Here is a 17,169-nt window from a genome sequence, read left to right as displayed (position 1 = left end):
TATTTTAGATATAAACTGTTGGCCATGTTGGAGACTAAGTCTGGATCCAGCCACACCTAGACTCCTCTCTGAGAAGGAGTTTAGAAAGCAAGGGGGTCCATTCTGAACCTCATGACTCAATGGGAGGGTTTCCATACCCTTTGAATCTCTTAGATATAAACCACTGACCAGGTCTGAGATTAAGATTGGACATAGCCACCCTTAAGCTCCATCAGGAGTTTAGAAAGCAAGGGGGTCCATTCTGAACCTCGTGACTCAATGGGAGGGTTTCCCTTACTTTTTTGCATCTCTGACCTCTGTGCAAATCATGGAAAAATCAATTCTAACTCAATTTTCCTTTGTATGTTTCTCCCATGTAGTAAGTAAGAGTGAACCTTACCATCAAATTCTGTTAAGTCGCCCTTTTACAGATTAAGTGATCTAAACCACTCATCCATGACAACACATGCTATTTTTATTTCTTTGATAATTTTGCAAAGTGAAAACAGTTCTGCTTCTATTCTTATAATCTTGCAACCAAATACATTCTTGCTCTCCTTCCCCCTCTCCCTGGTAGGGAACATGCCCTTCAAGGGGAGGCACAGAATGAGCTCATGACAAGAATATATTAAAGAATTGAGAGAGGAAACCAGCCACCCAGCACATGCTCCACATCTAAATCTAACTGGGCATCCATGCTTCAAACTGATTCTTTTTCAATTCTCTCAAAATTAATCTATCTATTTCTCAAATGCAGTACTAGTTGATTCCGTGAATCAGGACAAAATTAAAAAATTGTTAATAGGTTTTGATCCTCACCTGGAGGATGTGGCCATAGAGAAGACAGGAGAACTCATTTAACTTTTTATTTTATGAAAGTAAAATAAGGTTATTTCTTCAAAAATATTTTTTAAATTAATATTTTATAAAATGGAGAAACTAATCTCTGTAAAGTTTGTGATTTCTCACTATCCAGTTTTCAGAATTATGTTAATACTACTGTCAGAACAGAAATTTAGACAGATTCAGACTAATCCTGAGAAGTTTTTTAAACTAAGATCTGAAAAGGGTTCTTTTTCCATTTGTATCAAATTTGGATTAAGTCTAATTGCAAGAATAATAAAGCTAAGAAGTAACTCAATATGCATCAATCAAGAAGTCATGCTAGTAAAATCTGTTCATTATTTGTCTAGGGAAATCTATTCATATAGAAAAAGTATATGTTTAAGAGAGAGAAAATTTAGTATGTATAGAGAAAAAAAGTATGTTTAGCAGATCACAGGATGCCTTTCTAGAAGTATCTTCATAAGGTTTCTTTCTGCTCACTTGTCGCTAAATATGTTTCTTTTTGTTCTTTCTGTTTAATTTTTAAATATTTCTCTTATTTCAAATCATCCGTCTCTTCACACTTCTTCCTTACCCTATAATTGTACCTTACTATATAATTATGCCCTTTTCTATTTAAAATACAAGACAGGGAATAATGGAATAAGAAGCCAGTTGATGCTAATAATTTCATATTGTTGGGTATCTAAGATGTGTAATACAAAGGACAGACATATCTATATCAAAAAAAATATTTTACATACATACAATAATTAGATATAACAAAGATCAGATAACAAATAACTGATGGATGACAAGTTCTTCTAAAGTTTTTTTTGTGCTTGTTTTATTTACCTAGATTAAAATGCATCAGCAATTTAATCAGAAAATGAAGAGTTGCAAAATTAATTGTATCACTACCCAGGTAACCCTTAATAGGTTTACTACATATGAATGAAAAAGTAATGGTGCAATTCAAAGGTCAGGTGAAATTCAAACTCTACAGAAGGATCATATTCCCACTTCTATCTTTTTGCAAACATAAACTAATTCATACTGCAGCAGCATTAGAATGTAAATGTAACACTGGAGGGAAAGTTTCTCTTAATGAATTTCTTTTAATGGTCTGTCATCATGGCTCCTCAGATGAAGAAAATAAATATGCTATATTTGAGATATACAGTTTAGAGTTCTCACAGTATAGATTTCTTTTTTCCCTGGCATTTCCTTTGGGAAACTAAAATCAAGTTTAATCCTTGCCTTAGTATTATATTCAATCGTTATTGTATAAAGCATTTACGCACTTCCAAGCCAGTGACTTCCTTGAGGCACTGAGCAAATTCAAAACATAAGCTTTGGTGTAAGCTTTTTCCTCTGATCCATCTCTTGCAATATCGGTATGCTTTCCAATTATTTCTAACTCTAATTTCTAATCTTCTGTAAGCATGAAACAAGTGCTTAAGTAATACTGACCTTTAAAATAATTCCTTTTCTTGCTCAGGTCGTGTTTGTTTCTTCTTAGCAGACAACTATGAGCAATTTAACAAACCAGAACTATTGGCTGGGGAAACAGTTACAACCAAATTTCTATCTCACCACTCAAAATGTAACATATTTGTACATATATATATATAATTACAGTAAAAGGGCTATATTAGAAGAGTGCAAGACTTATTTAGGTGTCAGTAGCAGGATTATGGTTGTCTACAGAAATGCCTCATGCACACAAGCCACTATTATACCATCATTCACAGTTTTGTCTATTGGAACTTAGGATACCTTCTGAGCGGGCACCTCTGTCATGCTTTCATCCTCCCTCAGTCTCTAGACCTGAGATATCTTTCCTATAAAACCTGATACATTCCCATGAAAAGTTTTCTTTTTGATGATCTGCTTTTTTCAGCTGGGAGAGCTGTGTCATTGAAAACTTTCTTCTCTACTCTTACTTCTCATCTGCCTCAGTTCATGTCCCTGCTCCACAGCCACCAGCCCCTGTTCCCACTGGTGTCTCTGATCCTGCTTCCAGACTCCATGCTTAGTGACTCCTTGGCTGCCCTTTTCAATCTGACTGTTATTTTGTTCTAGTCCAGGATTTTTCCCCTTTGCATGGGAGAGCTTCCTCCTCTGCCTCCCCTTGGTTCCAGCAAAGGTGCCACAACAGCAAGAGAGAAAGGCTCCCAGGCTCATTAAGGAAAAGCTGTACCCCAAAATCAAGACAGAGCAGGAGACCCCGACACCAAAAGTATGTTTTAGCATCAATCGACATTAATTATTTGCAGTACTGAAGTCCTAGCTCTAATCTGATTATATAATCCATCAAAAGTCTTTGTTTTAGAGTCTACAGTGATTTTAATTTTAATTCTATGAGTATCTGTAAACACTAAACATGGGAGCAGAGCTTGAGTGGGGTTTTCTGAACATCTTTGGGGGTTATGTTGTCCTCAAAACTCAAGTTATCTTCAAACTCTACGCTAGTATTGTAGTTACTAGCTAGCAACCACAATACTAGCAGCTACTGCCATTTTAAATGCCAGAAGTTTCGCATTATGGGATTTAAATTGAAGGGACATGGTTTTAAACCACTAAAGCAACTGATTTGTCTTGTTATCTGTCACACGTACAATCCCTTCTACTATCTTCTGAAGAACTCAGATGCATTTACATAGATTATAGCCACATTTTTAGAAACAATTTCTAAATGGTTTTAGAAACTGATTCCATTTTAAATCAAATTTGCCTGGCAGCATATTCATCTCAGCTATATCTATGTTGGGGAAAAGATACTCTTTCCAGTCGTGGGGTTGGATGTGCCCCAGGCACATCCCCACATAAATCAGAGTCGTTTGTATCTGCAACCATTGCTGCTGGGGAGAGCAACACCCTGGCAGGCAGGGCAGGCGGGAACAGTGATGGGCTCTGATCACAGCCACGAGCAGCAGACAAGAACGACAGGGTGGATGCAGTGACCCATCAAACACCTGAAGTACAATTTCGACATAACCCTTCTGTTCACAGACTTCACATCAGAAATGCACAATTTGCCACTCTGTGAAGATTTAGGACCAGGACAGCAGCACTGAACTATTGAACATCAATATTAAAAGTAAGTAGCATGGACATGACTAATACTGATGCTCCGTGAACTGTTTACTGTCATTTTGTGGCTATCCTTTTACACTTTCATTATCCAGCTTAGGCATATGTTTTAATGAAAAATAAAGATTTCCACATAGGTGTAAAAAAATGGTTTTTTTTAAACTTTGGCTAAACACATATAAGATTATGACTGTTCATCCTTAATAGGTATATTTAACTTCAGCTTTAAAATGTGTTAGAAGATTAAATCAAAACCTTTGTTATCATCACTTGTAAAAAAATAGCATGTCCATGAGTTTATGTAAGCTTAAACTTTTGTTATTATTAGGATTTTTAGTTATCCCATTTTGAGACTTTGAAAGATCTGTTTAGTGTAATTCAAACAATTTCAACCTACTGGACACTGATTCTAAAAGTGTATTTTGTACATTTTAGCATATTATAATATTGTCATGAAAAAACATGAAAAACTCTTTGCCATCAACTATTTCAATATAATAGAAGGAAGAAAAAACTGTAAGCTGCTGCTGTTGTCAATTAAAACCATGAAAATAAGGAATTTCAAGCTTTCATTACTTAGTTTAATTGAAGGATTCCTTGAGATCTAAACATAAAAATAAACTGAATCTGAGCTGATTTCTTTTTCACAGGTCCTGGTCCTAACTCTTCAGGACCAGGACACTCATGTTTCTATCTTAAACCCCTCCTCACTCACCTACCCAGTGTAGAACCTAGCTTAGTACAACTTTCCAAATGTGTAGTGCAGAAAAAGTGCAGAACAGAAACATGTGAACTTCTTTTCAGACACACTGGGAGTGACATGGCCTGTCATTTGGGGAGATTGCATGTTTTAGGAGATTGAAAAGTATTGTAAATGTTGAATAATGTTCTTTTTACAATTGTCGACTATTTAAACTGCCAGGAGTCAGTCAACACCTTTAGTAGCTATAGAAATTTACATGTAACCAAAGCAAGAAAGTGTAGTGTTACTGGTTGCAGAAAAGTAAGTCTGTGATTTGATGCACTGATCAAGTTACAAGTAATCAGAGTTAATTCTTCTTTACTAAAGTTAGAGCTGAAGATGTTTAGTCAAATACTTCCATTTAATTGAAATATCAGTGTATAAACACACAGTATTTAAAACAAACAAGATTATGACTAAGAAACAGCTAGATATCCCAAGTAATCTAAATCCTAGTCTGAGATGACAATCAGTGAGCATTTTATCACAGACTTTCACTGATGATAGTGAGTGGCAATTATCCATGCCTTGAATAGATTAAAAATGACTTTACATTGTAATGATAACAAAATCACAGTACTTGACAGCCATGTGGCAAAGACAGATAAATAAAAATTTAAATGGATTTTCTAAATCCATTTAGGCTCTTATTTGCTAAGAAGCACACTAGTCATCTTTCAAGGACAGTTTCTCCCAATGTTTCATTGATTGGGGTACAGTTTTGACCTTTGCTGGCTTTGTGTTTGGTGGGTTTTTTTGTAAGGACCAGTAAGAATGCTGGGATGTAAACTTCATTTTGATTCATGATGGTGTCAAAGTGAATACAACTCCTTGAAACTGAATAAAACTGAGATTATGTTATTAGAAGGGGATGATGACTGAGCCTGCTAATGGCTGCAGCAAAGAGTCAAGCTCTCTTTCCAGCCCTCTTAACTCAGCATAATAAGTGTTCAGGAAAGTGTCAGCAGTAACATTTGGACCAGTGTAGGAGGGTACAGCAAAGGGGTGGATGGCGTTCCTTTATTCTTGCAAAGGACTTTGCCAATTGGCCTTTGCCAAATGAGTTAGTTCTCAGTCATTAACAGCTGGTGGCTCTTCTGTATCTGTTTTCCAAGACAAATGCAAGTTCTAGAAGAGTAGTAAATGAAAGTATCTAGGAGCATCACTGTTACCTAGAAAATTTTTTCCTATGCTTTAAATCTCTGTCATGGAATGGTTTCCTCCCATCTGTTTTCTGATGATAGGACCAAGATTTTTCTCAGTAATAATACAGAGGCAAAATGTTACCAAACCAATGAAAATCTGCTCTTCTCCCCAAAGGGCATCGTTATATGCCTAGATTTCCTTTAAAAGTCAGGCAAAGCATAGTTCTTTCCAAATCTAGATTTTCATTCTGTGGCTTGAAAGCCTCCTTAATTAAGATGTGTCTCAGAAGCAGGGGAGGGGGGGAACCCAAACCAACAAAAAAAAAGAAAACTAGTGAGGAAGTCTAAAAGAAAACAGAAAATACTAGGTAAGTGCTTCAGTTCTTTTCAGCTCCTTTCCTGAAAGCACATGGAAACTGTTTTGAGATGTGGCATGAGCTGAAGAGGGAGAAAGCCTCTGGTGATAAACTTTTCTTCATTTGCTCTTGCAGATGGTGGCTCACAGTGTGAGGAAGAAGGAGCAGCGGAGAGGAGCTGTTATGGACTGACCCCCAACTCCTATTCCCAACCCCTCTGTGCTGCTTGGGGTGCGGGACTGGAGGAGTTGGGAGAGAAGGGGTGAAGTTGAGCCTGGCAAAAAACATGGGATTATGTGGGAGGTTGTCCTGGCTTCAGCTAGGATAGAGTTAATTTTATTTCTAGTAGCTGGTATAGTGTTATGTTTTGGGTTCAGGATGAGAAGAATGTTGATAACACACTGACGTTCTCAGTTGTTGCTAAGTAGTGTACTAAGTAGTGTACTAAGTACTCAGTCAAGGATTTTTCAGCTTCTCATGCCCAGCCAGCAAGAAGGCTGGAGGGGCACAAGGAGTTGGGAGGGGACACAGCCAGGACAGCTGACCCCAATTGGCCAACGGGGTATTCCATACCATGTGACGTCATGCCCAGTATACAAACTGGGGGGAGTTGGCTGGGAGGGGATCGCTGCTCAGGACCTAACTGGGCATTGGTTGGCAAGTGGTAAGTAATTGCATTGTGCATCACTCGTTTTGTATGTTGCAATTATTTTATTATATTATTATTTTATTATTATCATTATTAGTTTCTTCCTTTCTGTCCTATTAAACTGTTCTTATCTCAACCCACAAATTTTACTTTTTTTCCAATTCTCTCCCCTATCCCACTGGGTGGGGGGTGAGTAGTGAGTGAGCAGCTGCGTGGTGCTTAGTTGCTGGCTGGGGTTAAACCACAACAGAGGTGTTATTTTAATTTTTTAAATTTTGTCTTTGTTTCTCACCATCCAATTCTATTTTAATTGGCAATAAATTAAACTAGTTTTCCCCAAATGAAGTCTGTTTTGCCCATGTGGTAACAGGTATGTGATCTCCCCATCTTTATCTTGACCTATGAGCTTTCTCATCCTATTTTCTCCCCCTGTCCTGTTGAAGAGGGGGACTGAGGGGGGAGCTGGTGGGTGTCTGGCTGCTGACCAAGGTCAGCCCACAAGAACAGTTAAGCCTCTCAGCGGGCCACAGAGACGAATACCTAGCTTAAGGGTCCTGCATATTTCACTCCAGTGGATCTGCTCAGTAAAGCTGTCCAGTAACATCTAGTTTCTGTGAACCCAGGCAAGATTTTTTTCATATAATACGCTTCATCATGATATTGATGTACTGATTTTAAAGTTGTTTCCTGTCCCAGGATGCAACAGATAAGCACCTATAAATTGGCATGCTGTAGTTGAAAACAGACCTAACCATATGGTACTGTGTCCATTCACGTTCATATATAAAAGTAAAAATTAAAAGGGTATGGAACAACTTTGATATCATCTGAGCATTGTTCCTTGCAAATCCCTTGCTAATGCTGCTACAACTCCTAATTCCCGATTTCCATTTTGCAATTTTCAATCTCTCAAATGAATAGAATAAATGCATTGGGCCTGTGTCAGTCCAAATGCCATGGAAAAGTGGAGTGCTTGCAAAGCTATGCTGGGACACCGATGCTGTACACGTAACAGCATTACCATGAGCATGCAGCCACGTACTTGAGGACCAGGACACCACGCTGTTGCTAAGACATACAGTGATTCTTCTCTCCAGTTGCAGCACATTGCTGCTATCTCTTTCTACCTTAGGATTTAACACACTTGGCACAGCTGGCCAGGCAGCAGATCTGCCAGCTAATTGCCTGTCATGAGGTCTGGAGCAGAGGCAGAAATGTTGAGCTGCACAGTGAGATTTGCTGGCCCTGTGGCAGGGAAACAGGAGATGAGGGCCAAAAGATTAGTGTCATGCTCAAAATATAGGGCTGCACAGTCATTGGCAGTGAGAACAAACTGAAATTGCTTTTCTGTTTGCAAGTTTAGTGGTTAATGAAGTAACTCCTGCAGACCTTGAACTATGGAGTTTGGGTAAAAGCTTGAGAAAGGAAACCTCCCTATGATTTTTTTCCTTCCATGGACAAAAATAAGACATCTATATGCCAAGAGGGTCTGACACTTGAAAGTGACAGGTGATCACATAAAATGGGTTTGTAGCTTCAAGAGGTAGGTCACTATTTGGTAAATCCCAGAATCCTATGAAGGTTGAAAGAGATGAAGGAGTTTCAGAGCTTTCATAGCAACCTGAGAAAGACCGGAGGTTTGTAATTATGTTCAGGCTTCTGACTTTCTGTTCCTATGTGTAGTAGTTCTGGATTATTTTTTCCTCTTAATCTCAGAAATGTACCCAGGATAGAAAAAATTACTTCTGCTTCAGTTTACCTGAGAATAAAGGCATTTGGCTTAAACTTAAGGAAAAAACATGCTCAGCATATTCACACGAACAAACTTACGAAAACAAGCAGGATTTAATCTCTGATAGAAAACAAAGTATCTGGAAAGCATAGGAAGTAGTTTCATTCTAATTTGGGAGAAAAATAAATACACTGATATTTTAAGGTATCTATATATTACCAAAGCTTTTTCTCTCTCCCCCCGCCTTACTGTAACCCTCCCAAAACACTTTTTGAAATAAAGACTTAAGATTGCTGATGAATGAAAAACTGCAGTTTTATAAGATGCTGCATAACATCTGATTTGATAAAAAATAAGCAAATTGCTGTTTTCTACAGAACTACTGTAGAAAATGTCTATATATATGCTCTATATCTTGTCTAAAGCCATAAGATAATCAAAAACATTGATGTTAAAAATTTACACACATTAAGCTATGTAATTAATAAAAACATCTACCCAAACAAAACAGCCTGAATCACATATGCTGGAATTTAAAAAACCCTGCATTTTCAAAGTAATTACTGTAAAACTTGTGACTAGCTCTATGAAGAATTCCTGTAGGTATGTATCCCTTTAGACAGAACAAATGTGGCTTTTCCATGAAAGAGTAGTGGAATAGCTGATGGTGCAATAACAAAATGCATTGGTTTTGCGCTTGATTAAAATTAAATAATTAGTTTTCTTTGCAGTTATATGCAGTGAAGTATGTTTTCATTTATTATATGCAGCAATTTTGTTTTAAAAAATCACAGACTTAAGTTCTGCTGTTTCAAATGAAGAAAACACAGCATGTTTAATACCTGCCACCACTTTCTTTTGTATTTTGCTGTTTACATTTTTACTGTGGACCTTAAAGAGCTGTAAAAAAAAAGGGGTATTAATACTGCCATTTTGCAGAAGCTCAAGGTCATGCAACCACAGCAACTGGATCTGCATACAAAGTGTCCTGTCTTTGTTCTGACCATTAGCTTGCACTGTTTCCAGCCATCGAGTAATGGCATTGAGATATCAAAGTATGATAGAGCGTTCTGTCTAAACTACTCTATATGCATCAGTAATGTCCATCCAGGCATATTAGAACACAAGTATACTTTAAGAGTACATCTACAGAAATTACTTTTTATCAAGAAAGAGTGTTTTCAAAGTATACAGCAATTGTAGTGGTCGTTTAAAGACTAATCTATAAATATAATACATATATAGAGAGATGCAGTCAAGATTTGGGATATCTTGCATGAAAGACAGCAAACCTAGCAGTTAAGTGCCTCTTATTATCCCCCTAAGCAATACGTAGAAGGGAATAAACCGCAATAGCATATTACTATTGCATATAATACCAATTTCTCCACTCAGCTGTCGTGTAAACAATTTATAATAATGAGAAATAGAAAACAGAAAGTTTACGTGGGAATAAAGGTAAACTGAGGCCTGTAATGAAGATTGTGGAGTTGTAAACTTCACAGAGCAACAGCACGCAAATTAGATTTTTTCATTTGTGGGAAACTGCCCACAAAATTGTACCTTGAAATCATTATAATATCTGAGTTCTCAATTTTGAATATATTGCAGTTTCTTCTTGAGTTTCAGTTTTATTGCTAGCTTTGTAGTGTATTTCTATTAAGCAAAATGATATACTACACACTGTATATCTAAAAACCTGCTTACATTTGTTATTAATAATGTTAAGAGATGTTACTCAGGTTTAATAAAGCCTTTTTGAATATTTTAGCATATGTGGCTCATGAACAATCTATTCTATGTTTTCTGTACAATTTTAGCATCTCAAACTCTGCTTCTAGATGAGTACTTCTAGAAATATATTTTAGGTCTGAGATTAAGAGCCAGAAAAGCCAAATCAAATGTATTGTGCCTTTTTTTGACTAAATAACTGAGTTTTATAATTAATGCAATGTAATTAAAATGCTGAACCAGTGCAATATATACTGACTGAAAATTTTATGCTTCTGAAAGCATCCTCCACAGCTATCCTTTTTACAAAAGGCAGAAATACAAAGTTGTACAATTCACAGTAATTACAAGAAACCAGAAAACATTTCAGAATAATGTAGCCCAATAACTGAAAAGTGACCATGCATTCAGTTTCAGCTGTAGATTCGACAGCCTTAATGCCAGTTATTAAAAGTATTGTTCACACAGGTAATTGCGGGTTTGGAATTCAATGGAATAAAATAAATGATTGAATTAATTTCCTTTCTCATATATTACAAAGGGCACTAAGTTGTTCCTTTAGTAATTTTTTTCTAATTAGCATAAGAACAATCAGTCATAATATAAAAGTGTACTTGTGAAAAAGTCTAAGGAGCCGGGTTTTATTCAATAACAAATAGCTACATAAACAGTTTCCTATCATCAGGAAACTAGAGGATTTAGGAATGAGTAAAACTTTGCAATTATTCATCAAGTTTTGGATGTCTCTTTTCAGTTACGGTATTTCTCTAAACTGAAGCTGGATCTGCTTTTGCAATTGTTACAGTGCCCCAGGTAGATTTTGTGGTAAGAGAAGTACATGTAAAGCAGAACTGCCTTCCCTTCCTATCCTCCCTGCAAGATGCTGGGTGAAAGGGTGAGTACAGATTTCCACTCTTTGCTCTTGCTGCAGGCTTTGTGCATTTGGATGACATGTAGACATTGGTAGGCATTATATTCTGTCTCTGAACAGGATTCTTTTGTATCTGACAGGACCTTCAGTCATTATTAATTATAAATTCAAAAATCTGATAAAACTGAAAAGAAATTTCAGGAATTCAAGTATAAAAAATCATCTGCGTAAGATAAACTTTCATTGAGAATTAGTTGGAAGTCTGAAACAGAACAAATACTGTTATGTCCTGGTTAAGAGTCTTCAGAGTTAAGAACTTGATTTTTTGCACCTATTCATAAAGTGAGAATCCAAAATTAGGCCTCATGACCACTTGACAATGACTTTGGGTATAAGTAAATAATAATGGCAAGAGTTTGTTTCACACCCTTTGCGACTGAACTGTGTTATTTTCCCCTGGGGAGGAAATAAACAGTAGTTTTAAACATGAAAGTTTTTATTTTTAGTGCATTTACACTAAAGGTGAAATCTAGAATGGGAACTAACTTATTTATTAAAGACCATTTAAGAATTCTTTTTAGTTCATGGAGAGATTGAGAGGGAAATATTAAAGCCTAGTCTTTCAACTGAATTGTAATATTTTTCACTGTTATCTACACAGGAACTATTGTGGTACTATTTGCAGAATAGAAATATTTGCAAAATGGAAATACTAAAATTGCCTTGGAGAAGTTAGTCATGTTGAAAATCCAGAAGAGATTGGAGATTAATCATACATTACATATTGAGGAAGCTTTTTTCCTCTGCATAGAAGCAAGTCTGAAACTGGAATCGAACATATGAATCACAGCCAAGAATTTATAATTTTGGTCCATTCAAGGAATCTATTCAGAAATCCATAATGATTCAGATAGTCAGATGCAGTATCTTCTAAGAATGCAGTGTAAGAATTTCTCTATGTTCCCTTAAGAGCACAAACTTTCCAGAAAAAAGATTGTTTTAAAATGTTGAATTTTTTTCCCAGATAGGGAGGATTAACTAACTTCTTGCCAATATTAAATCACGGTATTTTTTCTCTTAGCTATTAGTTATTTTAACTATATTGTGCTTGTACTGTGATTATTTATCTTAAAAGAACTCAAGGTGATGGAAATGTTTATCCAGAATTCCTTCTGCCAGTTCCCCCATGAACATGATAATCTTCAGCTGAAAAATAAATTATTAAACACATTACATGATAAAAAATAGCTTCTATATAATGCAGACCCACAGTCTTTTCTCAGTGGTACATCCCAAATTCTCATTAATGTTTCCCCATTAATGTATAAGAGTTCAATTTTGGCCCAATGACTTTCCATTATCCGAATAGTTTTAGTAAAAAAAGATAAATGACCTATTATACTACAAGTGAATAATTTTCTTCTTTTGTTAACAAAATAGATTTCTTATTTTACCTTTCATGAGCAATAGTAACTCCTCCCTTCTTCTATTTTAAGTCATGGTATATATTTGTTTAAGCAAGAAAAATGAAATTGCCTTCCTTCTAAATTTAGTCTTACACATCTTTATATCAAAATCCAATTTAGAACAACGTTAAGTAGAATAAATACAGGCTCTCATTGCTTTCCTCATTTTGCCTATTGCTGTTCTACTGATTTCAACTGACAGGAGCATTGAGCTGGGTGGGAAGCAAGGTAAACACAGAAGGAACTGTGAATATATTATCATTGTCTCTATCTGCACCATCAAACCATACAGAAAAAAATGACAGTAATTTGGTAATTTTGATAGGCTGAGACCTCACTTGTAGTACAATATTCATTGACCCTGAAATATATAATGTCAAGTAACCTCAAGATGCACAAGCTTCTGTGGGCAACAAAATATCAAATTCACATAAGGAGGCTTTGCATTTAAATTACGCAAAAATCCAAGATATTTTGAACATACATTAGGGCAGGATATGGTCCTTTGAATGTTATTCTCAATGCTCGTACCAGCAGCAACCGTCATCTGAAAAAGGGGGCAACAGAGATTCTGCTGAATGGAACAGAATTTTGTACAGTGCTACAGTATATTTAAATTACACCATGCTAACAAGATGAATGTTATTATCATTCAAGCAAGCTGATCTAAAAGAACAAAAATGTGGCTCAACTGAAATTCACACCAAAAAATTGTAAGTATTGTTACATATCCTGGCTCATGAGGCACTGAGACCAAGCAAACAGTAAGTCACTTCAGTGTTCTGTACTGCGTTCACAGAAGTGAACTCTGAAGCACTGTCAAACAGCCAGATAACTACGGAGAAATAATCATAGCTCCGTGGCTAACTTTAACCTGAGGTCTCTACATAAAGCAAGAGGTTTTACCTGTTTGTGAGGTTTAAAGAAAGTAGGAACTTCTCCCCGCAAATTAAAACATCTTATAGAAAGACATCAAAAGAAGTAAACCTATTAAAATACCAGGTAGACTTTACCTATTAAATTGATAAATTTTTCATGCTGTCTCAGACTTTTCTGTTGCACCAAACAATCATAGGAGTGGAAAAATAGTAGGAAAAAAGCTATGTGCAGTTAAAAATCTGGAAGTCCCTTCAGCTACCTGAAGAATTTATTTTAGCATTGAATGTTACTTTTCTTCCTTTTTCACGACTCTTTCTTTTATTTTTGCAGAGCCCAACATATAGCATTCTTCTTTAGAAAAACCCCGACTAGTAGGCAATCTGACCAGTTGACATTTCTTCAGATCTCAATATTTACTTCAGAAGAAATTAACAGCAGATTTTCAAAAAGTTCTAGAAGTATTTTTTAAACCTCTGGCTCAATCTATCCTGATTGCCATTAAAAAAACCAAACGAACAGTTCTAGACTAATCTTCTAAACAATTTCTTTCCATTGTTGAGAGCATATGTAACAATACATGCAATGTTCATGCTAATTATAGTTGAGCTTCATCATCTCTCAAAGTAAATATTGACCTAAGCTTTACTTCTGTGACTATTTACCAACTCAATTTAGTAAACCTGGTATTCAGAACTGACAAGACGACAGTATTTTTGGATTCAAGTATTTTTAATAGCACAATATAACATTTGGAAAATACAGCATATTGCAAGATGTGTTTTATTATGACTTTACTATTATAATTTATGAGGAAGTTAAGACTGATTGTATATTATGACTTACTTTTGCAGTAAACAAAAATGTGCACATTAGCAATATATTGAATAACAGCCCCAGGCAAGTATCCATGTTCATCTATTGACAAAGCACATAATGCCAATGAACTTCACATTGTGATTTGTAACAGTTTTTCAATATTTGAAGTAGTTTTAAACTTTCAATGTTTTAAAGGAGAATTATGCTATTAGTGGTAACAAAGAGAGTAAATTTTTAATTTTAAGCAAAACTCTCCACATGTGCTGGCAAGTTCTTAACTTGCTTGTGTCAGAGTTCCCTTCTTCAGATTTACACCATTAAATATTTGAAAAAATTTTTATAATGCTTTTTTATTGGTTTTTTTTTTCCAAAGGAGATTTCAATTCATACAAAGCAGTTACTTTTGAAAAGAACATTTCCATGCAAAGCAACTTCATGGTCAATTCATGTATCATGTTTAGATGGATCTTTCACACCACTGTTGCTCCAGAATTTTGTAAGGAAAACACAGCCCACATTATGTCAGCATGACACTGTTCTACATAAACAATATCTCAGCACAAGAAAACATAGACATTATAAACTTTATCCATTCAATATTTCAGTCTCACACATCTTTATTTAATAATGGTTTAAGGCTTATTAAATTTAATCTCAATATTTATACATAGACAACTACTAAAAAAGGGTTGAAACAAATGCACCTGGATTAATGTGTAAATAGTTTACACATTTCTGCACTTTTTTTAATCTATGTACATCTCATATATGATGTTTTCTGATAATTTTGCACTTTTGTGCGAAAAGGTAGATCTACTGTATACTTTTGACTGCTGCATCTGAGCTCTGTTAACTAATTCATCTTTGCTGTCCATTGCTGTTAACAGCAATAATCTCTGAGTAACTTTAGCCTAATTTTTCAAATTATCTTGTAAACACTTTTCCTCTTCTTTCCTCTTGTAAAACTGTGAATAAAGGTTTATTGATTAAAGGTATAAAATGAACAGTGTTCAATTCTAGCAGCTGATGGGTTTAAGGTCCAATATTTTGACTCTTCAGGCCTACTATGGGAAACTTCACATAATTGGAAATGAGTGATCCCTGATATTTCAACACTGTAAGGCTATTTCCTTATAGCCATGGTAATTTCCTATCCAACTGGACTCATAGTACCTAAAATGTCAAGTGTCAGAGAAGAGAAATGAAAGAAAAATATTAAATAAAAAGTATAACATTTGTGCATTAATTCTCAAATTGTTTGTCTTCAAACTGTGCATGTTGAGGCAAATGTATTGTCATAAAGATTTTACTGGCAATCATTTGAGATACAAAATCCATGAATGAGTTAGGTAGTGTAAGTAATGCAGCAATTCCCATCTCATGCATGTCCATAAAATATTTATTCCATTCAGGAGTGCATCTAATATTATAGCATCTACCTAGTATTTGTACCCTAGTAACTATAACCTATTAGAATTAATATTCATGAAACTTTCTATTACAGTTTGGTCTTCCTCCCTGAGAAAATGCATAAGCATTAAAATTTATCAGAGGAGAAAATAGAGTCAACAGGGAGAGAAAATTCTGAAAATGAAGCTCTAGAACATGCATATATGCTTGCTTGGGATGAGCACTTCAGCTACTATTTCCTGTGAACCACATGCACAGGGACAGATTCTCAAGCTGTCTCCTAAATGATGGACCCAGAAATGTTTCCAGGCTCCTTCTCTTCTCTCTTTTGGGTTTCCACATAGAAAGACCTTGTGTGAGGCTGTGGCACATCTGAAAACATTTTCAGAAAATGCATCACCTACAAAAAGCCCTCTAGGTACATACACAGCCAAGCTACACCTCCTGGAGTTTCCAAGACCGCATCAGGCAATAATCACAAATAACGGCCCACATATGCGCCAAACTGGCCTGTATTTCACAACTAGATAGGAAGCGTGACAAAGGATATATGAGACTACAATTTCGAGCTTCTGTGGAAACACTAAAATTAAACAAAGTTTTAGCTAATTCTGTAAATTAACCTACAAGAAATATGTGAAAATTCATGAAGTCTAACATCAATATTCCTGCATTTACACCATGTAGCAACTGCATTTTTTTAACTGGTTAGTTACACTCAGCATTCAAGTGATCTTGCTGTTCAGGTCACATGAAACGAGACATATTTTCCTAAATACCAACATTGTTATAATCCAAACCTTCTTAGCAAGTCCCCAGTCAAAGCTCTGGTAAAGCAGGAACTATTGCTCTCAGTTATGATATGAGCAGTACAGCAATAATTTCAAGGCCATGTCCAAATTAAGGACATGGAATAAAGAAGAAAGTCAGGTTTTATAATCAGTGGTATCCAAAGCTGCTGACAAATTCAGAGATATGCACTGAATAAATCTAATTTGTTGATAGATTGAAGAAACCAGTGCAGAATCTTCCCCAATTCTTTGATGTCTATAATGTAGGTATCTGACAGATGGATATAAAAAACTATCCCTCAGAGCAATATTTGGTGTTTCTTAACAAGAATTTTGTGCTGACCAGTCTTACATCACTCACCACAGTCCAAAATGCTATTTAGGTGTTTTAGTCTTCTGAAAATTTTATTTACTCACAGTAATTAGTGAAACTACGCAATGTCAGAAAAGAACTGTTTCTTCCCTTATGTGTTATCTTTTTGTGGGGGTGCTAACTGAGGTCATGCTTAGCAGGCTATCTGAACAGTTGTCAAGGTAAAAAGCCCAAAAGGAAAAGACCTGTTATCTACTTTCTAAAGCCATTTCTGTAGAAAGTATTCTATTTGTTACTTTAGTAGTTGGAGCAAAAAACAAGACCAAAAGGAACACTTCCACAATAAATAAGTACAATATTTCAAGAAG

General features: G+C 35.7%; 1 protein-coding gene across 12 annotated transcripts in view; it reads right to left on the bottom strand.

Annotated features, from left to right (window-relative positions):
- Nucleotides 1–17,169, bottom strand: part of PPFIA2 (PTPRF interacting protein alpha 2) — a 355,332-nt gene that overhangs the window by 153,724 nt on the left and 184,439 nt on the right. For 6 of the 12 annotated variants that reach the window (XM_052774388.1, XM_052774386.1, XM_052774385.1 and 3 more), the window contains one exon: nt 13,077–13,139. The exons of the other annotated variants lie outside the window; for them this stretch is intronic. In XM_052774388.1, the coding sequence (XP_052630348.1) occupies nt 13,077–13,139 (63 nt within the window). The remainder of the gene's footprint in view (nt 1–13,076; nt 13,140–17,169) is intronic. 12 annotated transcript variants of the gene reach the window in all.

This window comes from Harpia harpyja, chromosome 23 (assembly GCF_026419915.1).
Source record: "Harpia harpyja isolate bHarHar1 chromosome 23, bHarHar1 primary haplotype, whole genome shotgun sequence".
Taxonomy (NCBI): domain Eukaryota; kingdom Metazoa; phylum Chordata; class Aves; order Accipitriformes; family Accipitridae; genus Harpia; species Harpia harpyja.
Note: the sequence above shows the minus strand (reverse complement) of the source record. Positions and strands in the feature narration are given on the sequence as shown.